Consider the following 25,477-nt stretch of genomic DNA (forward strand, 5'->3'; position numbering starts at 1 on the left):
TCAGAGGTGTCAAGATCAATTTAGGGCCAGCAAACTCCAAGCTTATGCCCATCTTGCTTGGTTAGGAGGACAATAAATTTCCCACTACAAGACTATCCTACTTCTTGGCATAATTTAATTATTCTTTTTTCAAAATCCATCAGGTTTTATGCTATTCTGATCAACTATTACTACGAGGGGTAATTCAATCTAGAAGAAAAATAACAGTTACAATCACAGGAAATTTTTAAAATTTAGTTTCAATTTATACAAATATTTTTATTAAAGACATGTATCCTTATATCTGGAATCTAATATGTGCCACAAATGAACCTATCTACAGAAAAGAAACAAACTCATGGACATGGAGAATAGACCTGTAGTTGCCTAGGGAGAGGGGGTGGGATGGACTGGGAGTCTGGAGTTAGTAGATGCAAACTATTGCATTTGGAGTGGATAAGCAATGAGATCCTGCTGTATGGCACAGGGAACTATATCTAGTCACTTGTGGTAGGACATTATGAAGGATGACGTGAGAAAAAGAATACATATATATGTATATATATGTACGACTGGATCACTTCGCTGTACAGCAGAAACTGACAGAACATTATAAATCAACTACAATAAAAAATTAAAAAACATAATGAGAAAAAAGACATGTACGACAGAATAAGAAGCTTTCAAGCATAAATAAATTACATTAAGATAATATTCAATGGAGCTGGGTAAAAATCAAAGTACAATTTCAAGAAAAAAGAACTGTGTAAAATACTATGTATTTTTAAAATCAATGGTGAGAGGTATAAAAGTGCAATATTATACTCTTTGATGAGAGAGTTAAGAGTGATGTACCATGGCACAACATTGTAAACCAACTATAATTAAAAAAAAAGAGTGATGCACCAATTTCACATTACAATGTCAGTGGCTATACGATGTGGGAAACTGCATCCTTTTCAACTTCCTAAAACTATGGTGTAAAACGTTATAAATCAACCTAAACATGTACAAGAGGGATAAATGTACAAAAATTATTTTAAGAGTTCACAAGCAAATTAAAAGCTCTGCTTTAGGAATCCCCGTCACGGCACAGTGGAAATGAATCTGACTAGAAACCATGAAGTTGCCGGTTCGATTCCTGGCCTCGCTCAGTGGCTTAAGGATCTGGTGTTGGAACCAGACCCCTAGCCTGGGAACCTCCATATATGGCCGGTGCGGCCCTAAAAGGACAAAAGACAAAATAAATAAGTAAATAAAATACTGTTCTAAAACCACTCACTAGTATGTTATATTGCAAACATAGAAGGCAACATGAGGAGTTCCCATTGTGGCTCAGCAGATTAGGAACTAGACATAGCGTCCATGAAGATGAGAGTTTGATCCCTGGCCTCAATTAGTGGGTTAAGAATCTGGAGTTGCTGCAAGCTGTGGCACAGGTCACAGATGTAGCTAGGATCCGGTGTTACTGTGGCCGTGGCATGGGCCAGCAGCTGAAGCTCCAATTCCATCTCTAGCTTGGGAACTTCCATATCCTGCAAGTAAAGCTGTAAAAGGGCGGGGGGCGGGGGGGGGAGAGTGGGGAGTGGGGAGGAGACACAACAGACACATGATCTGTGGCCTTAGAAGCACCATAATTTACTAGCTTTTATTAAGCTCTTTGGATGTGCTTGGCATTGTTTCATGCTCCACTTAATTCTCCTATCCTTGGAGGTTAATATCTGATTTAGAAAATGTTTTACCAACATTGAGCAACTTGCTCAAGGACTAATAAATGAAACTAAAATGGAACAGACAGATTCAAACAGTCAGGTGCAAGAGATATTTGCTAAGAAAATGAAATGTCTGATTTCAAAACTAAACCTCATGTTGTGCTTAACAGTCAGCAGAGGGAGGTGTGAACAGAATCTGGAGTGTTTCTTGGCATAAAGACTTCTGGCTTGAGGGGTTCCCACTGTGGCTCAGCGGGCTAAGAATCTGATTAGTATCTATGAGGATGCATGAGGGTTTGATCCCTGGCCTCGCTCAGTGGGTTAAGGATCTGATGTTGCCACAAGCTGCAGCGTAGGTGTCAGATGTGGAATGGATCTGGTGTTGCTGGGGCAGTGGTGGAGGCTGATAGCTATAGCTCTGATTTGATCCCTAGCTTGGCTATGGCCCTAAAAATAAATTAAAAAAAAAAAAAAAGAGCAAAGACTTCTGGCTTAAGGCTTAAAATGATAGCATTTGAAGGCAGAAAGAGGACATGATAAAGGAACCCTAGGTAGAAGCAGTATTACCTCGCATATGTCTTTATTTCAAAGCCTATTTCACAAAGTGTGCTCAAAGATTTCCTAAACATCACCTAACTAACTGGAGGAGTCTGGCAGGCTATTCAAGGCAAAGGTAGGGGGTGCACTGCCCACATGGGCATTGGGGGATGGGGTGTAATCCCCACGGTTAGCTGCTGAACAGCCTTCCTTGTTGGGCATCTGGACTTCACAAAGACAGAAAAAATTAGCAGGGAGAAGAGCTTGCTTGGGTAATCAGGTGAAATGCAGTTGGGAATCTTAGCACAAAAAGGAAAGAGTTCATAACAAAATATATTTCAATTTTGTGATTGTTCTGGGGTTTGCTTTATTCTGAGAAGATGCATTTCACAGGGATAGGGATAAGAGGATGGTGACTTAAAAACAAAGAAAAAACCCACAATATCTATCTTATCCTAACCATAATAAAGTGTTTATCAAATATCTTGTAAAGATAGTAACCATTATTACATGATTTCACGCTTTAATTTTTAAAGTTGACAACAGAAAGTCTTTGAAATGACAATTTGAAGTATTAAAAAGTACCTACACCACTATAATCACCTTAAATCACAAAAACCTGATTCCAGATACCAAACGCACAGTTTTTAAACGTTCTAATAAAAGAAGTAAAATGTATTTGTTTCAAACATAACCGTGTGTGCGTGCGAACGCACTTTAAAAAATACTGAGCAAAGGTAAAATTCTGAACCAAACACTTGGCAACTTAGTTCAATACCATAAATAATAACAATCATGCTACCGGGCATTATCATAAGTAGTTTTTAACAACACAGACTTTTATCATCCTAGAAGGAGGAGCAAAAGGTATTCTAAAGCCCGCCTATCTGGCCCTTTACAAAAAAAAAAAAAAAAAAAAAAAGAAAGAAAAAGCAAAAGCAAGAGGTAATTTCCCTCCAACACCTCTATGTAACTGTCACTGCCTCCCGTAGCATCCCACCCTATTCTGGCTTGCTAGAGGAACTATGCACAGTGACATTTCAGAAAACCCCAGAGGTAAGAGACAACACCTGTAAGAGAAAAGCTTCCTGTTTCAAACAGGTTTCATATAAAGTTACCAAACGAGGTCCGTTACTGTAAAAGAGAGAGAATCAAAAAATAGCTCCATTTATAATCGGGGACATTCTTAAGGTGCCCTTTCGCCTTTCCGTTTGTTCTGCTTTTGAAAATTTCAAAGAAAACTGTTGAATTCCTAAGTACCTAGGGCCCGTATTTCACAGGCAACAACAATCTGGACGGCACACTCATTCAATTAACAACACAATAAAGCGAATACCGAGTGACCTCCAGACAAAGAGTAAAGCAGTTAATTACAACTACAGAGCGGAAAACTGGGCCAATCCTAGAGTAACGCAATAATGCCGAGTCACGAAACTGCGCACTCCCAGCGAAACTTTTCCTAGACACAGAGTAAATCGGAGGCAACCTCTGCAGTGCTCAGCCCCTAACAAACGTGAACGACCGTATTCGAAAGAGTAAAATCGCGCGCTATCCATTCCCGAAGTTGTTGACCTTTCTGTAACGAAAGGCTGCCGAACTTCCACGAAAGCTGGAAGCGCTAGGAGAGGCTGAATAATCGCTGCGGTTTTCCAAGGTAGGGAAAACAGCGGGGGCAGAACAGCAGAAAGGGTCAACACAGAAGCTCAGGTAGGAGGACGCAGATCCACGGGGAAGGCAGCGCTCTCCATCCCAACAGTAAATAGGAAGCGGGGCGGTGGGGGGGGGGGCGTCCTACGGAGCTGACGGTTCCGTAAATACAGAAGCTGGGGGCTGACAACGAACAGCTTAAACTAGTCTCTCCCACAGTAGCTCCCTTCCACGAAAGTTTCATCTGAGACTTGGATGAGGTCCCGCAGCCTTCTCCGCCCTTCTGGGCCCTCCAGCCCGCGGGCCCTGGGCGCTCCCGCCACCCGCCCGCCTTGGGGTCCCGCTCAGCGGCGACTTCCTCCCGCCGGCCGCCGCCCACCTGTGCCTGACAGGCCTCGGGCGCCTCGGCGCCGCCAGCAGAGTTCCCCGCCTGGCGGCCGCAGCCCACGGCCCTCTCCCTCCGACGCGGCGCGGCCGCCAAGCGATCTGCGGAGTTGCCCAAAGTTCTCGGCGCCCCGCAGGCGCGCGCCCGCACGCCCGCACTGACAAAGCGTTCGGAGCCGCGCGCTGCGGAGCGCGCCACGTCACGCGCCCGCGCCGCCCCGCCCGCCGGCTCCCGCGTGACCTGAGCGCGAGCGCACGGCCCCCGCAGCTGGGCCTTCACGTGACGCCCACTGGGGCCTCTGCCCCTGGGGCCTGTCACCGCGTGCCCCCGCCCCCAAGTTCTGTCCACTCTGACCTTCCATGTGGTCTCTGGGGAGACGTCAGTCCACCTCGAACCCCAGAGTCACTGTAAAACTCCGAGAGGAGAAAAGAGCGAGGGCAGCAGGCCCGGGGAGAACCACGTGAGCCAGCGGGCTCAGCGCGGACCCCAACCAGGGTCTCCCGGCCACGTCGACAGCCCTCGCGCTTGCGCAATGTCTTTCCTTCCCCGACCCCAGGCTGCAGGAGGGACAGGGCGAGAGTGGTGGGCGGAGAGCGCTGTGGCGGCTAGGGGGAGCCTTGAGGGCCGGAAGGCTAAAAAATATTAAATTCCTGACGCCTAAGGATAAATAGCAAGTGGCTAATACCATTTATGATTATGGGAAGCTAAAAGGGGAAAATCAAAGTGTACATATTCTCCGTTTCTTCTAAAGTTATTTGAAATTAGTAAAATACTATAGATGTGTGGACAGGCATGTAGCCTGCTTTTCCAGTTCTGCAAGAATCAAGCCAGCGCCCACAAGAGCCCGGAGAGGATCCAGTTCAGAACGGAGAAAAACGCAAAGTGGTTTGCGCTTTGGCTACTGGCCCTAGGTAGTTAATATGCATAGCTAAGGAATAATGAGCTCAGACTCATCTATCATCTCATACATAGAAAAGCACTAACATCAGAAACTTTAAATGTCTTTTCTTTGTGCTTAGCAGTAATCTTTTGATATTCTATTGTTTTTAAATTAAAAACAAAAACAAACAAAAAAAACAAGCTCAGGAGTTCCATTGTGGCTCAGTGGAAACCAATCTGACTAGCATCCATGAGGACGCAGGTTTGATACCTCGTCTTGCTCAGTGGGTTAAGGATCCTGTGTTGCCATGACCTTCAGAGTAGGTCGCAGATGTGCCTTGGATCTGTATTGCTGTGGCTGTGGTGTAGGCTGGCAGCTGCAGCTCCGATTCAACTCCTAGCCTAGGAACTTCCATATGCCACCAGATATAGCCCGAAAAAGACCAAAAAAAAAAAAAAAAAAAGAAAATACAACCTACAGACTATGAGAATGTATTTTCAAATCACCACATTTTACTTGTATTTCAGATATATAAAGAACAGGAGTTCTTGCTGTGGCACAAAGGGATCAACTGCGGCTTGGGAGCCCTGAAATGCAGGTGTGATCCTGGTGCAGCACAGTAGGTTAAAAATCCAGTGTTGCCACAGCTGCGGCTTAAGTTGCACCTGTGGCTCCCATCTGATCCCTGGCCCAGGAACTCCATATGCTGTGGGGTGGCCAAAAAGAAGAAGGAAAACAAAACAGCAACAACAACAACTATATGTGTGTGTGTGTGTGTGTGTGTGTGTGTGTGTGTATCCCTTAAAACCTAATAATTAACAAGGTAATTAATCTAATTTTATATTAATTATAATATAATAATTATAGTATATATACAGGCAAAGAATTTGAAAAGACATTTCTCCAAAAATATAATAATGGTTCAGAAAGCAGATGAAAAGATTCTCAATGTCATCAGTCTTTAGAGAAGTTCAAATAAACACAATGAGATATCATTACCCTCTAGAAAGGTTGCAATAAAAAGACACTAACAAGTGTTGTACAAGAATGTGGAGAGGTGCTGGGGTTAAGGATCTGACGTTGTCACTGCAGTTGCTTGAGTAACAGCTGTGGCTCAGGTTCACTCCCTGGCCCGGGAAATTCCACATGCCAAGGGTGAGGCCAAAAAAAAGGAAGTTATTCACAGATGAATTATATGATGCAGTTGGATTGTGTAGACATGTTTTCATTTCACTTGGTTCAAAAAAATCATATGATGCTGCTGTTATAAAACCTTTTCCTATTTAGTTAGTTTATTTAGGTGGATAGAATTTCTCAGTTTTCATATCTATAAATATTAAAATTGAAATAGAATGGATGCTGAATTCTCTCTTGTTCTGAAATAGAATACATAGAATACAAGTACTTGTACACACATACAAAGTGTACAAGTATACTTGACAGAAATATTCATAGCAACATTATTTAAAATAGCCAAAAAGTAAAAACAACCTATATATCAATCAACCTTGATATATAGGAACTTTGAAAATGTGGTATGTCCATACAATGGAATATAATTCTATACCAAAAACTAATGAAATACTGATATATACCACAACACGGATGAACCTCAAAATCATGCTCAATGAAAGAAGCCAGAAGTGAACATATTTCTATTTCAATGAATTTTTTTTTTTTTTTGTCTTTTATCTTTTCTAGAGCCACTCCCGTGGCACATGGAGGTTCCCAGGCTAGGGGTCCAGTCAGAGCTACAGCTGCCAGCCTACACCACAGCTCACAGCAACACTGGATCCTTAACCCACTGAGTGAGGCCATGGATCCGACCCCAACCTCATGGTTCCTAGTCGGATTCGTTAACCACTGAGCCAGGATGGGAACTCCATTCAATGAATTTTTTTGAAAGGCAAATATACAGAGATAGAAAGCAGATTATTGGTTGCCTCATGCTGAGGTTGATAATGGAATTGAGGAGTTCCTGCTGTGGCATGATGGGATCAGCAGCATCTCTGCAGTGCTGGGACTCAGGTTCCAACCCTGGCCCAGCACAGTGGGTTAAGGATCCGGCATTGCCACAGCTGTGGCATAGGTCGCAATTGCGGCTCTGGTCTGATCCCTGGCCAGGGAATTCCATATGCACAAGGTTAACCTCCATTTAACCTTGTGTAAATGGGCACAGGATTTTACTTTTTAGGGTGATGAAAATGTTCTAAAATTAGATTGTGATGATGGTTGTACAGCTCTGTAAATATAATAAAATTCACTGATGCACATTTAAAATGAGTGAGCTCATGGTCTATAAATTATATTTAAACCAGTTTAATAATAGTGACTATTAAAATTATTTATATGTATTCTGCATTTGGATAAACATTTATTGAAAAAGAATATAGGTTTATTGAATATATCTTGATGAGGTGAAGGGGATTTTTTTCAATTAATTCATTTATTTGTGGATGATTATTATTTATTTCTAGAATGGGACAAGATTCAGCATCAAGCCTATTCTAATTTTAATATTTAAAAGTGTAAAGCCTGAGAAACTCTCTCCATACAAATGAAACAAAATTAACAGAAGGAATTTTATAACAGCATTGTCACTTAGTTCGTTTGAATTACTTCCAAATCATATGCCCTGAGTCACTTTGAGATATATCATCCAAATTTGTCTTTTAGTCCAATAGATCCTTTTCTGCACTCTTTTAAATTAAAAAATTGGAAATCACTTGACTGCGAAAGTATTTGTCACCAGGTGGTTATAGTCATTCGCTTCCTCAATTTCTGGGAAGAATGCACAGACAGCTAGTTGTGGGGTGAGGGAGCCCCGAGCTCTTGGCCACACCAATCTGGAGAGGAGTTTCTGCCCCACTGAGCTGGGAGGGCAGAGGGAGGAAGTGGCTCTTGATTCAAATACCATTAACTCTCACTGTTCTTATTGAGTCTTACATTTTGGGGGAGTGGTCTGCAGGGCGCCTCATGTTGTCAAGCCAGCAGTGAAACTCTCCGTAAGCTGGGACTGATGGATTGGAGTTCCCAAGCCAGGGATCAGATCTGAGCCACCACTGCGACCCACGCTGCAGCTGGCAATGCCGGATCCTTAACCCGCGGTACTGGGCCAGGGATAGAACCTCCATCCCAGCGCTCCAGAAACGCTGCTGCTCCTGTCGTGCCACAGCAGTAACTCCTCAGTAAGCTGGGTTGTAACAGCTTTCCTGAAAATGCACCGAAATCTAAAATCACGTTAAAGTTTTCCATCTGTCTTTTACCCTGTATAATTTGATTACTTTGGTAGACCTAGAAAAACACTACTTCTGTATTTTAAATGATCACCATAATGTGTGTTACTTGGTTAACTATCAGGCCCCCTTACTTGCACAGGCTCCTTCTACGGCAGTCCTTGAAATGTGCTTACATATATGTTTGAGTGAAATTCACAGAAAGGAAAAAGATTTTTAGCCACAATCAGTTAAGAGCACTGATTCTTTACACTTGACTTCCCTTCCTGTCCTTGGCGTTGACATGGCTGTAGCACTTTTGGTATCTGGGTAAGGGGGAGTTGAGTTGGTTGTACATTTAACTAGGAGATATGTTTATAGCTGCTTCTGTGTATGATTGAGTGATTGCTGGCCATAGCGCTGTAGCATCAACTTCCAGGACTATTTCTACTCTGCTGGCTTACCTGGTACCCAAACATAAAAATGCCAGCCAAGGGTCATATTGCTTTGTGAATACGTCCTACAGCACACAGCATCAAAAGGCTGCTGGAGGAAATACAGCGTTTGAAATACACACGGCCAGGGTAATGTATTTAAAATTATTTCAGTCATCAGACTTGTAAAAGTATTAAGCAAATAATTTGGTTCCCATTAATGCTTAGTCAAAAACCTATATGAGTTGTTCTTATAAGTTTGACAATAGTTGTAAAATTTTATATGACAGTATCAGTATTGAATTGCAAAGCCGAAATAAACTTTACTATATTTTTAAAACTAATCTTAATAAACCATGCTACAGGAACACTAAATTCTCTATTTTTTTTAAGGAATATATTACAAAATCATTTTCATTTTGAAGAAGTAATCAGAATATAGAGCCAAGAAAGGTAAGAAAAAAGTTATCATGGAATATAGTAAATACCTAATTAATAGAAGATTTGCATACTTTTCTTGATTTTATGATATCTGTACTATTTGTTAGCTTTTCAAAATTTGTAATTTTGGTGATTTATTTTTCATTCTTAATATTCACTTTTGTTCCTAATTTTGCTTTTCCTTACAGAAGTCTACCCCCAAAAGAGCAAGCACCACAAAACTGGATCTTCCCCTGTTCCTTAGGCTGAAGTGGTACTTGAGATTAGCAGAAAATAATTGCCTATATTAAAACACGTAAAGGAGTTCCCATCGTGGCGCAGTGGTTAACAAATCCGACTAGGAACCATGAGGTTTTGGGTTCGATCCCTGGCCTTGGTCAATGGGTTGAGGATCCGGCGTTGCCGTGAGCTATGGTGTAGTTTGCAGACGAAGCTTGGATCCCGCGTTGCTGTGGCTGTGGCTACAGCTCCGATTTGACCCCTAGCCTGGGACCCTCCATATGCCGTGGGAGCGGCTCAAGAAAAAGGCAAAACGGCAAAGCAAAACAAACAAAAACAAAACAAAACAAAACATGTAAAAAACCATTTTAACAATTTTAAACACTTATTATATCTAGCTGAGATTTTAAAGAAGGGTCAAATAGTCAAAATAGACAAGAATCAGAGCTCTTATCCATTATTAAACTTTACTAATAATTTAAAAGAATACAAATGACTGTGAGACACAAGAAAATAATGGAGATATCTGAAACCACCAACCCAGTTCCCCAGGTTTCCCACAAAGGAATACACTATAGGGCATAGATCTAGCATTTGAGGTCATCAGGTAAGGTATGCCAGGTATCACACAAACAGAACTATCTCCAGAGTATACTTAGATAATTACATGGCTGACACTGACATTGCCCAGTGGGCCATTCCACGTACAGCCATAAATTCCAAGTTTACTTATCTTAAACCATCTGGCCAGAAACATTTCAAAGGTGGAACCCTCCACTTTCTTTCTTGCTTGACTTTTTTTTTTTTTGCTTTTTAGGGCTGCACATAGAAGTTCCCAGGCTAGGGGTCCAACTGGAGCTGCGGCTGCCAGCCTACACCACAGCTCATGGCAACACTGGATCCTTTAACCCACTGAGCAAGGCCAGGGATCGAACCTGCATCCTCATGGCTACCAGTCGGGTTCATAACTTCTGAGCCATGACAGGAACTCCTCTACTATCTTTCCATCACTTTATACTTTGGCCCAATTTGCATGTTTGCAAAGAGATGTGATTTGGTCATTTCCACCTAGGCATCCATAGCTAGCAGTAATTGGTTATAGACCAGATGGTAATATGTAACTTCCAATTTATTTCCCCTGTCTTTTGTTCTCACCAGATTCTTCTCAAAAGCAATACATTCTCAGAGTTCCCACTGTGGCTCAGAGGAAACGAATCTGACTAGTATCCATGAGGACGCAGGTTCTATCCCTGGCCTTGCTCAGTGGGAGAAGGATCCGGCATTGCTGTGAGCTGTGGTGTAGGTTGCAGATGCGGCTTGGATCCCACATTGCTGTGGCTGTGGTGTAGGCCATCGGCTACAGCTCTGATTTGACCCCTAGCCTGGGAACCTCCATATGCCCTTTACCTGAAATGCAGATGCGTAAGACAGGGAAAGACAGGAGGTCCTAAGATTGATTTATGATGGTATAAAGGAAATTTCTCCTCAAAGAGTATTTTGAATTGTTTTTTTTTGGCAATCTCAAGATTTTTACACCCTGGGCAGTGCACAGACTAGGATTTGGGGAGGTGAGATCTGTGTGTTTTCTTGATATAGAAGTTTGTTTTATTTTGTTAAGAAGTTTTAACAGGAATGTTTGATATGAAAGTAGGAAAAGAGATTCTAGGAAATATCACATAAGAAATTAAAATTTGGGGAGTTCCTATTGTGGCTCAGTGGGTTAAGGATCTGCCATTGCCGAAAGCTGTGGCATAGGTTTCAGATGTGGCTCAGATTCAGTGTTGCTGTGGCTGTGGTGCAGCCTGCAGCTGCAGCTCTGATTTAACCCCTAACCCAGGAACTTCCATATGCTGCAGGTGCAGCCATTAAGAAGAGGAAGGAAGGAAGGAAGGAAGGAAGGAAGGAAGAAGAAAGAAAGAAAGAAAGAAAGAAAGAAAGAAAGAAAAAGAAAGAAAGAAAGAAAGAAAGAAAAAGGAGAGAAAGGAAGAGGGAAAGAGAAAGAAAAGAAACTAAAATCTTAGAGTTCCCCTGTGGCACAGTGGGTTGAGGATCCAGCTGTCATTGCAGTGACTTGAGTTGCTGTGGTGGAGCAGGTTCAATCCTGGGGAACTTCCACATGCTGCATGAACAGCCAAACAACAAAGCAACAACAAAAGAAATTAAAATTTGGAAATCATTTGGAGATTCCTTTACCCTTGAAAAGTCTCTGTGTGCCTCCAATAGTATGTGCCCCACTTTCAAGAGGTTAATATATGTCACATACCTATAGAGCAGAATGCCTAAGACCACTAGTTCTGGAATCCAAGTGCCTGGGTTGGAAGCCACCTTCATCTCACAGCTGCTGTTACTGAACCACTCTGAGCCTGTTTTCGCATCTGTAATATGGAGGTATGATAAGAGGATTTACATCACGGGGTAGTTATCTAAAGTAACTGAAATAACTCATTTATAGTTGGTGCTCAATAAATATTAGTCATGGCATTGCTTATTCTTTTTTTTTTTTTTTTTGTCTTTTTGCTATTTCTTGGGCCGCTCCTGCGGCATATGGAGGTTCCCAGGCTAGGGGTCGAATCCGAGCTGTAGCCACCGGCCTACGCCAGACCCACAGCAACGAGGGATCCGAGCCGCGTCTGAGACCTACACCACAGCTCATGGCAACACCGGATCCTTAACCCACTGAGCAAGGGCAGGGACTGAACCCGCAACCTCGTGGTTCCTAGTCGGATTTGTTAACCACTGCGCCACGACGGGAACTCCGTTTTTTTTTTTTTTTTTTTTATTCTTTTCTGGTTAAAATTCTTTAATGATTAGCCAAAAGTGGTTTTATTTTAAGCAAATCTGAATTTCTTCTTCTGCTTTTTTTGAGGGCCGAACCTGCGGCATGTGGAGGTTCCCCGGCTAGGGGTCAAATCAGAGCTGTAGCCACCAGCCTACGCCACAGGCACTGCAACTCAGGATCTGAACTACGTCTGCAACCTACACCACAATCACGGCAACTCCGGATCCTTAACCCACTGAGTGAGGACAGGGATTGAACCCGTATCCTCATGGATCCTAGTCAGGTTCATTAACCACTAAGCCACTAAGGGAACTCCCTGAATAATTTTTTTAAAATATAATTTTGTCTTCATTGGGAGTGATGAAGTTATCTTCTTATTCCCTTTTTTTTGGGGGGGGGCTGGCACCCATGGCTTACGGAAAAACCTGCACCACAGCAGGGACTCGTGCCACTGCAGTGACAATGTCAGATCCTTAACAGGCTGAGGCACATGGGACCTCCTTCTTTTAATCTCAAATTTGCTTCACAGCACCAAAAAAAAAAAGCAAATGTGAATACTATTTTAACCCTGTCACAGTGCCACTAATAAAAACAATATTATATAGAGCTATTTTAATAATAGAGATGTTGTCAGAAGTGTTCTCTACTTGTTAGTGAATTTTAGGAAGGATATATGCCTATTTAAGTATTTAAGCATGTGATAACCACATGGGTGGTTCCCAAGGGTGGTTTGTTATCATTCCTGAGTGATAACGTTAAAGACTTGAGTAGAAGCCAGCATTTTAGTGAGGTGAATGTACTAAAATTTTATAAATTACTCTAGATTCAGCTTCATCCAGGTTGCCCAGCTTGTTTTATCCACATGCTAAAAATATATTGTATTTTTTCTCTTCATCTATTATGTGATATTGTCAAAGGGGGCGTTAGAACACCCAGAGAGTGTATCACATAATTATGAATATAATTAAAATGAAAAGTCCAGATTACCGTAGACATGAAGTGAGTTTGACGTTAGCGCATCCACCTCATGAAGGGATCCAGGTTACCTAATTGGTCCAAGCTCATGCTGAAGTCAATAGGATGACTCAGTGTAAAATAAAACTCCTGGAAAATGCATTATGCTGAGGGCTAATGTAATAATACTATTCTCGGAGTTCTACATGAGACTAGGTTTATGAGCTCATTATATTTCCCTTCCTTAAACTGCTCATATATGAATATATGAAAAGCATGATAAAAGATCAATAACTGTGATGGTCTTAGAACTGTATAATTTTCCTTTTGCAGACCAAATAGTGGGTGATAGACAAATACACCATTTAAAAAATTGATGGATAAATACAGCATTTTATTTTATTTTTTATTTTTTTTTGTCTTTTTGCTATTTCTTGGGCCGCTCCCGTGGCATATGGAGGTTCCCAGGCTAGGGGGTCCAATTGGAGCTGTAGCCACCGGCCCAGGCCAGAGCCACAGCAACGCGGGATCCGAGCCGCATCTGCAACCTACACCACAGCTCATGCCAACGCCGGATCGCCAACCCACTGAGCAAGCGCAGGGACCGAACCCGCAACCTCATGGTTCCTAGTCGGATTCGTTAACCACTGCGCCACGACGGGAACTCCCAATACAGCATTTTAAAAATTGAATAATAAATAGAAAAAAGTAATTTCTTACCATAGAGTTGAAGATATATATGTAGGATTTGTAGGATTTGTAAATTCCATCTTCCCATATAAAGTATTCAGTCTATTCAAGACAGAAGTAGATCTTGAGAATGCCTAAAGAGCCAGTTCTGCCATTCAGAAATTTTCTTTAGTTTAATTGACATACAGACAAGTCCCTGTAGTGTCAGATCACAGCAGAGCTGAGCACTACTGAACTGTATTTAGTTGCAAGGCTTGATTGTAACAGCGGGGTGCTTCTTATGCAGCTCTGAAGTGACAGAAATTAAAATGCTAACAAAATCAAGTATTAAACAGCCCACAGAAAACTATGTACATGTTAAATCTGCTCTCGGAATCTATAAATTACTCCATCAGAGTAAGTAAGGACTTTTGGAATCTGATTAACTCTTTTAGATGAAAACAGTCTCCATTAAATTTCCTGAAAAAATAAATTTAGGGCGGTAGTAATAAATAATCTTGTTTTTTGAAGGCCATTCTGTGGAAGGTCCTCTACTGACCCTTTTATCTCCTCATTTTACTTCGGCTCCTCCAGGAACTGATAAGGAAGCAATCGTCAGATAATGAAAGGGAAGCTCAGAAGGTTTATATAATATATTCTGAGCTTCACAGCAAGTACCTGACAAAGCCAAGATTCCCAAAAATTGTTTTCAGGATGATCTGCTGAAATTAACATCTTGTTGCGTAAGTCTACTGTATGCCCATTGTGAGTCATTTCCTTATATCATCTTTGAATCCCCCTGCCCCAAAACCTTATGGGATGAGGTTTATAACATTCAGTAACATGATCAACATCTCATGGCTAGTCAGTAATAGATCTGTAATTTAAACTGGCGTCTTTCTTGGACTTTAAAACGTTTATCACTTCCTACTATAACACAGTGTCCTGCTAGTTACCAGTTCTCGTTGGAGGAATCTGAAATAGCCCAGTAAAGAAAATTTTGCCAAGACTAGAAATTTGGTGGTTTCTTGGGTTTAGCTCCGAAAATAAACATATACTTAGAGTCATGGACTATCAAGTGGATTCATGTTTGAATCCTACCAGTCTTACCTACATAAACTTGGTTGATTTCCCTTCAAAGCTTCAGTCCTCACCTCTGTATAACGGGGATACCAGTGACGACGTCAGAGGGCTGTGCGAGCCTCAGTAGGATGATGTGTGCCACACTCCCTTCCTACCAAGAGGCCAGTGCTTGGAGCGGTTAAGGAAGAGCACAGACCCAAAACTAGCGCCTGCGTTCCGATTCTAAGTCTGCCTTGTTGGCTTTCTGATCCTAGACAAATTTCCTTTAGCCATCTCCACCACATTTCCTCACTGGTAAAATGCGGTATTGCTCGTAACTACTTTTTGACTTAGTATGTAAAGTGCTTAGGGAAAAAAAAAAAACTTTTCCCTTAAATCCAGTGTGCTTGGCACATGGTAAGCACTATAGAAAAGGTAGTTAAATTTTAAAAATACTTTGAACATAGTAGATGCTAAATAAATGGTAGCTATTGTACACTGATTTTAAATATTATATGTGTGTGTGTGTGTGTGTATTAGAAGGAACATTTCTGATCTTTGGTGAAAATTCATTTACTGCCAGTCATTATAGGCGCCCAGAATGCTAAGGCTTGTAGCTACCATAATAAGTTCCCTGGAGTTGGGGAGTGGGGAGAAGAGGTGGGAGGAAAGGGGGTAACAGTGTTTTTCAGATTTGGGGGTTAAACAACTAGATGTGCCTCTAAGGTGCTGTTTACTGAGATGGGAGACACCGGAGTAGGACTGCACATAAAAGAGAAGGAGGAGAAAGAGAACTAACAATTGTTTAGTGTCTTCCAGGTACCAAGCCTTGTGCTAGGCACTTTGTATTCAAATGACATCATTTCACTCTCAGAACCACCCTACAGGTTCTACCATGGTAACTATAAGATTGGTTTTGAAATCTGTGAGTGTCTTTCTGTTTTATAATTAAGTTCTTTTGTGTCACTTTTTATTGCATGAGAACAGCATATGCACACTACTGCATAAAACAGATGATTAAGGAGAACCTACTGTATAGCATAGGAAAATCTACTCAATAGTTTGTAATAACCCATATGGTTAAAAAGAATGGATATATTTACATGTATGACTGAATCACTTTGCTGTACACTTGAAACTACTACAACATTGTAAGTCAACAATACTCCAATAAAATTTTTAAAACTCTCCTTCTGGGTATTTCTCTCTGTTTCACAGATCTGTGAAAATCTTTGAAGAAGTGTGTTATGCCATATAAGCAAGTAAATCGACTTGTCAAATAAAAAAAATTTTTTTAAACAAAAAAGTTGTAAGAGTTATTCCCTCTACTCCTTCCCCCTGCCCTTAAGTTCTGAAATTTCACATCAACAGTTAGCTTGGTGTATTAGAGTAGTCTGTACCTTCAGCTAAAAGCAACCCTTTCCTATTATTCCCTGTAGCTTTATATTTAATGCCTCCATAGACAAAGAACTTTCTGAGGTGCCATGCAGGCTGGAAAAGTTCAGTAATAACTTGGACATCTGTAGTTAGATCACTCTGCCCAGAAATAGCATGGGAGTTGCTGCATTTCTCTAATACTTACGCTAGGCACAGACATACTAACATGGAACTAAAATTCATGGTATAACAATATCGTACATTCACTTAGGAATGTTGCCTGTATCAATTTCAACATTAATATAATGTAATTGGTTCCAACTCCTCAATCTTCTGAATAATGCATGGCATCTGTACTACCTCAAACTTTTGGAAACTAAATACATTAAACTAGGCAGAACCTCAGATGGCCAAAAGAATTTGTGTTTTTAATGGTGATACTTAACTTTCTAACCAAAAAAACAAAAACAAAACCAAACCCCAAAAAACAAGTTCCAAATCATAGAACCCTTGATGTTTCAAACAAAAGCACTACTAAGGGAAAGTGTCATTGGTTTTTTAAATTTACTATAGGGCAAATATTAGGTAGAACTATATGAAAGTGCTGGTATCATAAAGAGCAGAGTTCATAAATCTCAGGGAACATTAACTACCATAGTTATTTTCTAACCCCCCGCATTTTTCAAAAATCCTTTCATTCTGTTGGGAAACCCAAACCAAGAGCTTTCTAAACTTTACTAAGCATGTATTGCTACTATTTCCTTTTTAAATTATATCACAACTTTCTTATAATCAACCTATACACACACACACACACATATAAAACAGAGACACAAAAATCAATATTTTTGCTCTTGAGTTTTAAAGTCGGTTCTTGATATTGTGACTATCAATAGCATATACATTTTATGCTTGCATGATGCTGCATGGTTGTCAGCATGCTTGTGCACATATCACTCTGGGCAGTCTCTATGACCCTATTTTAGTCCCTGTTTTAGCCAGGCATTATTGTTACTCCAGCCCTCACACCAGGCACCTGGCAAATATTAGTCACACATTATGGGAGAAGAAACAGAGGCTCAGTGAGGGGACCTGCCCTGAAGGGGCTTGGCTAACACATAGCTGAGTGCAAGGTATTCACTATGTCTCAGTTAAGTGAATGGTCCAACAGTGCCTCAGTTATTTGGGGGGGAAAGTGCATTCCAATACCCCACTGTGAAGGAGGCTCTACTGTCAGCCAGGAACATATATCAGGACGTAGAATCCCTGCCTCTCTCACCTCTGGGCTCTCCTGTACGCCAGCCGCTCTCAGGCAGCCTCCACACCAAAGTAAAGAGGAAACTCATGGCCATGGCTGCAGAGGCCAGAGCCCTCCCCTCACCCACAGGGGTTTCTTGGTGCCTGAGAAACCCCCACAGGCTGCTGCCGCTCAGCTGCTAACCCCAAATCAGCAGCAAGAAAGCAGACCCCAATGTGGAAGAGGAAAGACTTTTTGAAAATGTGATTTTGTTCCTAGGGAATTTAAAAATTAATCTCATCCCACTGCTCTTTTTGGGTAGGTGAGGTTATTTTCCCACGTGCTGGCAGGAAGGATCCTCTTTATTAATGTTCTGTTGATGATCACGAATGTGGGGAAAGGGCAGGATGGCCTGGCCCAGGGCTTTGCATTCCGCAACATGCATGCACACCTCTGAATGCTTTAAAAGCAGATTCAAATTTCATAGGTCTGAGTGGGGCCTCAGACTCTGCATTTCTGGCAAGCTGCCGAGGATTGCCGATGTTGCTGATCCAAAGACCATATTTTGAGTAGCGAGGAACTAAATCACTAGAAACGGTCCTTATAGCCCCAAGGATTTATGAGACTAGGACACAGCTAAAGATTATTCATGATTTTTATTTTTCCTGAAAGCAACAACCAAAAAGAAAAACTAGCTGATTTTACCTTTCCTTTGTTAATTTTTTTTTAATGGAAATGAGTGTCTGAATGAAATAGACTTCTGTTTCCTAGTGTCTGAGAATAAACTAGACGCCGGGTTGAACAGGTGTTTCTCTCTCTCTCTCTTAGAGCCCCAGAGCCACAGAGAAATGTGGGGCTGCTCGCTTCTGGTTCATCCCCTTCCATAATTTTCCCTTCTAGTCATCTCTGCCTCTGCCTGATTCTTTTCTTTTTGTTCCTATAAAGATTTAGGGTTGTTATTAACTGGAGACAGATTGTAGCAGGAATGCCACAGTTGTTTTAGCCTCTGCAGTTGGCTGCATTCTTTTGAAATTAGCCTGAAATTAGATCGTGGCTCAAGAGAACCATAGGATAACATCAGCATACAATTTTCCAGCAACTTTGGATCAGCCCTATCTAGACGGGCATGTCAAGGCTATCCACAGTGATTCTTCTGCAGCCTGTTTTGTTTTTGTTTTTTAACTTTTAATTTTTTAGGCAAAGAAGAAGATGCCAAAACAGTGGTTTCATGGACTTCACCCAGCTCTCTCTAATAGTACATTATCAAAAATAGGAAATTTACACTGGTATAGTTCTTAATAGAACTATGTTAACATGTTAAGATGTTAATAGAACTGTGTTAATACAGAGACCATACTTGGATTTCACTAGTTGTTACATGCATCCTTTTTTGGGGGGTGTGGGGGGAGAGTGTATAATACTATGAAATTATATAGATGAATCACATTATACACAATCTGACTGTTAAAAATTGGCCCCGGATTCTGGTCCAAGCTCTTTTCAGTTTTCATTTGTCACATGCTCCATGGACTTTCATCCATAATTGTAATGTTAATTACCTTTTGCATTTGGGTAATTTTCAAATTGATAGCCCTACCTCTCTCTTGAGCTCTTCACCTAAGCATTTCATGGCCTACTTCCAGACACTCCCTGAATATTTTATCTGCACTTTAAACTTAAACATATTGGAAACTAAACTAGTACAATGCCTGCAATAGATTAGGTGGTTGATGGATATTTGTGGGATAAATGAGTGGACTAAAGACACATCACATCACTTCAGAGCGCACAGTGTGTTGGCGGTAAGGTCTCATGTTCTGATTTCCTAACTCCTTCTTAAACAGAACCAACAGTCAAATCCTGTGAATTCTACCTGCTTTAATCCACCCACCACCGCCGCCCTGGTTCAGGCTGTTGTCATTTCTTACTAGGAATTTCGCAATAGCCTCCTCTCTCTGATCCCTAACCCAAGTCATTCTCCGTCTATGACCAGAGTTTTCTAAAGCACAATTTGCTTCACTTCACTCTTCTGCTCGAAACCTTTAATTATTTCACATTGCCTGGAGAACAAATCTAAACTCTTTAGAAAGGCACTCAAGACCTTCCATAAAATCTGGTCTGACTTTCCATTGCAGCCTCAGCCCTTTCTTCTCTTAATATCTTCGGTGTTCCAGCCACATGGCACTTTCGGCTGTTCTGGAACAGACTCTGCATTCCACAGTTCTTTGCTTTCTAAATCTATTTCAAAGGTCAAAGATTCCACCGAAGGTTATCACATCCCTCCCCCAAAATTATCACACCGTGATCACCACCGTCAGCACCACGAGTACCCTTGCCTTGCCCCCCCTGCAGAAGTCTCTACATGTCCTCATTAGTTCAAAGGTAATTTTATGTATCTCTCCCCATTCTGACGTCCTGCCTACATGGGGATTCTGAATCCAGCAGTTTTAAAGAATCATTCAAACATCTTAGTATCTGTTATGCACAAAATGAGGACTCCATTTACGATACTCAACTCTGTTTCTGGCTGAAAATGTGAAGGTCGCTGAGTTCTGAAACTATATTAGTTATAAAAGCTGAGAACCCACACACACTTTTTTGTGTGTTTTAACATAGTGTAGGAGTTCCTGTCATGGCTCAGTGGTAACAAAACCAACTAGTATACAGGAAGACTCGGGTTTGATCCCTGGCCTTGCTCAGTGGATTAATGAGCTGGCGTTGCTGTGAGCTGTAGTGTAGGCTGGCAGCTGCAGGCTCAGATCCAGCATTGCTGTGGCTGCGGTGTAGGCTGGCAGCTGCAGCTCTGATTCGACCTCTGGCCCAGGAACTTCCAAATGCCCCAGGTGTGGCCCTAAAAATACAAAAAATAAAAAATAAAAATTAAAAATGAAAAAAGAAAGTGTAACCTGAGCTCCTCTTAGATCATGGGATCTCAGAGCAAAGAGGAAGGTGGATAGTATATGCTCAGCTTTGTTACCTAAGCAAAGGAGATGCTTCTACTTCCCTGGCGACATCTTCACCCTCACAGCGTGATGATTAGTCATCAGGTACAGGGGTCTATCCAGCTAAAAATGTCCTAAAGAATTTTTGGTCCAAACATAACAATAGGCACAACTACTAATATTTTTATTAAGATTTTTAAAAATAATAATTATCTAAATAAGGATGAAAAATCATCTGCCTCTGCAAATTTACTGTATATAATGTGTGTATTCCTTATTCTTGTTAAAACATGGTTTACATCTAAATATTACAAATAAGAAAAAGATTCAATACTGATTCACAAACCCCAACCACTAGTGAATGACCATGGCTATAAAACTTTAAGGCTAGCTGCTTTTCTTTTAAGGAAATGACCAGTCAAGGATATTGTAAACATGTCAACCAAAAAATTCTTTCTTTTCTTCCTTCCTTCCTTTCTCCAACTTTCATTCTGCCAACATGTGTTAGGCACTACATTAGCTGCTGAGGATACAGGAATAAGCCATATAGACACATCCCCTGCCCTCAATGGACTTACATGAGCTTCCAAATAAACGAAAACCAATCTGGAAATCAAAGAAGAAGAAAGGCCATCCCAAAAAGGAGCAGAGAGAATTTTAGCATTCAGATCATGTTTATCAATCCCTGAAACAGAATGTGACCGAGCACAGGCTTGTGTGCCCACGGTGCAGAAACCCTCTGACACTGGGTATTTGCAGCAAAGTAAGGGTTTATCTGCAGGGCACCAAGCAAGGAGAATGGGCAGCTCATGCTCAAAAGATTGGAATCCCAGATGGCTTTCAGGAAGAGTTTTTAAAGACAGCGAAGCGGGGAGGGTCCTAGGAGGCACGATTAGCCCCCTGGGTTGGTGGTGAGGCCACACGCATGTAGTCATGCAGTCATCACCTCCATCCACCTGGATGGGGGTCTCAGTTTCTCCAAAACTACTCAGAGTAGGCATCAGATCCCTTCAGGACCAACGAGGAGGCCCGTGACTCTATAAGTCACGTACTGGTCTTTATTAAGAACGGAACGTTTGGGAAGCTAAAGCCTTTTTTCCACAAACAAGAAACAGGGGACACTCAGAGGCTTTTGAACCTGGGAAGGCCCTAAAGGGTCCCACTGGGTTTCAGTCTCCTTTGATACTCTTCAGTCGAGAGGGGAACAGAGGTGGGACAAGAAAGAGAGGTCACTCGTAAACCCAGCAAGGGAGCTGAGTTTTAGGAGGACTTGGTTTCAAGAATGTTACGTCCTCACAAGCGCCATGATACTCAGCCAAGATATATTTGTTTTTCTTACTTTGAAAAATTTGCCCATAGGAAGTTCCTTCTTCCTTCCTTCCTCCCTCCCTCCCTCCACCCCCACTTTCTTTCTCTCTTTCTTTCTTTGCCAGGCCTGCAGCACATGGAAGTTCTGGGGCCAGGGACTGAAATTGGCAACACTGGATCCTTAACCTGCTGTACCACAAGGGAACAGCCTAAGAGGTTATTTCTTTTCTTTTTTTTTTTTTTTTTTTGTTTTTTTGCTATTTCTTTGGGCCGCTCCCACGGCATATGGAGGTTCCCAGGCTAGGGGTCTAATCAGAGCTGTAGCGCTGGCCTACACCAGAGCCACAGCAACAGGGATCGAGCCGCATCTGCAACCTACACCACAGCTCACGGCAACGCCGGATCGTTAACCCACTGAGCAAGGGCAGGGATCTAACCCGAAACCTCATGGTTCCTAGTCGGATTCGTTAACCACTGCGCCACGACAGGAACTCCAAGAGGTTATTTCTAATATGTTACTTATATGTCTTTCCTAATAGGTATGCAGACCAAAGTATTAGAACTAAAACATCTTGTAGAGTTAAATCAGTTGGTTACTATCTAACAAACGTAATGTTTAGAGAAGTCAAACTATCAATGTATTATAGATATTTGTTTTACATTTTCCAATCAGTTATTACCAAAGCTAAAATTTTAAATCTTAATACAGTGCACACAAATTTTTCAGCACAAATGTAATGATTAAAAATAAATTATAGAGTTTTTTCTTTAAATACTTCTATTTTTTTCTAAATTAAATCAGCTATTGATTTGCTTCCAAAGTCATTTGTCTTCCATCTTTTTTTCTCCCAGTGGTGAATATCTTGTCCATGTCACTGTTTATCAATATTTTAAATGGGAAGAAGCCCAGGCAGAATGAGAAAAAATTTATATTCATTCATTTAGTCACTTGAATGAAAGCTATTACAGAAGCTGTAGTAGGAATAATAATAATGGAATCATTAGGAGTACTGCAATGGAGAGTTTATCTGACACTTGTGTTTTATGCTCCTCAGGATAATCGGTACTGAGCTGCCACAGTATTAGCAGACGCCTTAGTTATATGATGGCACATAACATAATTTGTCTCCAAGTGCTACTGTGATTTCACCATAGCTAGTTTCTGTCAGCTCTGAGTTTTCATTTTCAGTCGGAACCACAACTCATCCCAGTTGTGAAGATTTCCTGGACTCTGACTTGGAACATTTCCAAACTCAAGTCACTTTCCTCCAAGAAATATGGAAGCTCTCTTTGCCCAGAGGTGGAGACATAAGGATCTAGTCTAGCACGCTTTATTTCAGGATGATCCTACCATGCCTCTGTGCTCTTACTATCCCTGCTTCTAAAGGCAGAGTAGAAAGCAAAGGATTCAGCTCTTAGGAACTACCTCTCTCCTCTGGGAAATGACTCCCTGTTCTCCCACTGTCCATTTTCCTCATGCCTCTCTCACCTTCGCTCAGTAACTCACCAGACATTCACAGACCCCTTACTGTGTGCAAGGCAGTGAACTCAGCGCTGGGGAAGAGCTGAGACACGGGTCCAGGTCTGACCCTCCATCCTCCTGCTTTGTGAAGATGTTGAGTCCTGGAAGAGCACGGCACAGGTACTCAGCCCTTAAAACCAAAGCCCCTGCCCCCTTAAATGCCTTCTTTCAGAAGGAGGATACCGTACAGAAACACATTAATAGTGATTAATAACTTTAATCAAGTCTACTGCTGTACTCACTCAAGAGTAATCCTCCCTGGGCAGGATGCTTAGGATCTCCTTCCAGAATTGAAGAAAGCAGCCACAGAAGGAAGGTGGGGGCCGCCGCTGGGGCAGTGCCTGGCGTGGGGGAGGGAAGAAGCAGGGGTGAAAAGGCTCTTTCATTCCCCCGGCAAAGGCAGCCTTGCAGCTGGGGCCACGGTCTGCTCTGCTGAGCCATGGCCTCCAGAGACAGCATGTGTTCCTCTAAAGATACGAGTCTTAGCCGCCAGCCTCTGGCAGCAGCTAGGTGATGGGAAGACAGTTAAATGCATCATTTAATTTCATAAAATGCAGGTAAATATTTTATTTTTCTTCCAAATCAAGAATATCAACTCAAAAATTTTACCTGTGATCCTTCTTCCTCAGAAGCCGGACGGTGAATTTCTGTTAACTGGCGTGTCAGTAGCTCCTCACCCCATCAGGTTCCTCATCTGTAAAATGAGAAGGTAACAGATGTTCCCAAGTTCTTTCCAAATGAAAATAAATATGATTTTTAAATCAATAGAATTTCAAGGGACTTACACCTGACTATTAAGAAAAAGACTATAAGAACTGAGAGTTTGGGGTTAGTAGATGCAAAGTATTGCTTTTGGAGTGGAGAGGCAATGAGATCCTGCTGTCTAGCACAGGGAATTACTTGCGATGAAGCCTGATGGATCATGATGGAGGATAATGTGAGAAAAAGAATGTATATGTGTATACAGCAGAAACCGACAGAACATTGTAAATCTCCTATAATAAAAATTAAAAAAAGAAAAAAGAATATAAAAAAACAATTTGTAGAGTTCCCAGTGTGGCTCAGCAGTAATGAACCAGACTAGTATCCATGAGGACACAGGTTCTATCCCGATCCTCAGGGGTTAAGGATCCAGCGTTGCTGTGAACTTAGGTGTAGGTTGTAGATGCGCGGCTCAGATCCTGCGTTGCTGTGGCACAGGCTGTGAGCTGCAGCTCTGATTCAGTCTCTAGTCTGGGAATTTCCATACGCCTTAGGTTCGGCCCTAAAATAAGTAAATGACAAAAACAAAAACCAAACCAAAACAAAAAAACCACCCCACAAAACAGACAAGCCAAAAGCTACTCCATGACATCCTTGACACTTCACATTTCCAGAAACACCATATCTTACTAAAGAGATTCCAATATCACACAAAACTTACTCAGCACATCACCCTGACTCTAGTGGCTGTGTTGTAAATTATTACTGTGGTAGGAAGATACAGAATTACCCCACAACTTCTATCAGTATCAATTGACCTAAACATTTATTTTTTCCAGATTTCTTACATTTTATGTTATTCTTTAATTAGGAGGCACAAGAGTGGCCATTCCTTTTGCAGGTGTGAATATCCTCATTTTTATTGCCGTTCGTAATGCCAAGATTGATACTTCCCATTTATTTACTCTGGCCGGGGCTATTATTTATTTAAAGAGCTGATAATGTTATATGACTCTTGTGAACTGATCTGTATCAGGGTTTTGCTGTTGTTCTAAATTTTGCTTTCCATTTAATTGCAACCTTAAGCTAATACAGATATTGCTTGTTTTTAGCTTTTCCTCTAGGTATTCAGGTCAAGAAGATAACAGATCTGTTTAAATGCTGTGAGAAAGCAGACTCCTCTGAAGAGCTTCGAAGAATAGATCCCTTCAAGGCTGAAACTGCTGTTCTCATCGGATTGGTAAATCTAGATTTGACGTTTTCGTGATTTGTGCTGGAGTTGTGTACATGTACTGCGGAGTGGCTGAGGCAATAAACATTAAGAACTGGCCCTCGAAGGTATGACTGCCAGAAGGGCTGGGGAGAGAACAGCTGTCAACTCCCGCTTATGAGAAAAGACAGCCTTCTCCAGTTGCCTCCCTTCTCCCCAGAGATTACGTGAGTCCCACTGCCCACAAGCCCAGACCTATACTTAGG

The 25,477-nt window shown here is 41.6% G+C and overlaps 1 protein-coding gene and 1 long non-coding RNA gene across 5 annotated transcripts in view; one reads left to right on the forward strand and one right to left on the reverse strand.

Annotated features, from left to right (window-relative positions):
- The window catches only part of SPG20 (spastic paraplegia 20 (Troyer syndrome)), a 33,016-nt gene extending 28,223 nt beyond the window's left edge, over positions 1-4,793 (reverse strand). The window contains 1 exon segment of the mRNA XM_021065568.1: positions 4,615-4,793. Coding sequence (XP_020921227.1) covers positions 4,615-4,621 — 7 coding nt within the window. The 5' untranslated portion in view covers positions 4,622-4,793.
- Positions 2,127-20,204, forward strand: LOC110255803. 4 transcript variants are annotated; one of them, XR_002336655.1, is made up of 6 exons: positions 2,127-3,882; positions 5,668-5,963; positions 9,183-9,242; positions 9,419-9,483; positions 14,446-14,594; positions 14,993-20,204. It is a non-coding gene; the product is annotated as an uncharacterized LOC110255803 (long non-coding RNA). The 4 variants fall into 4 exon arrangements; XR_002336657.1 differs by having other exon boundaries at positions 2,128-3,882; positions 5,668-5,738; XR_002336656.1 differs by lacking the exon at positions 9,419-9,483.

This window comes from Sus scrofa, chromosome 11, assembly GCF_000003025.6.
Source record: "Sus scrofa isolate TJ Tabasco breed Duroc chromosome 11, Sscrofa11.1, whole genome shotgun sequence".
In the NCBI taxonomy this organism is placed as follows: Eukaryota; Metazoa; Chordata; class Mammalia; order Artiodactyla; family Suidae; genus Sus; species Sus scrofa.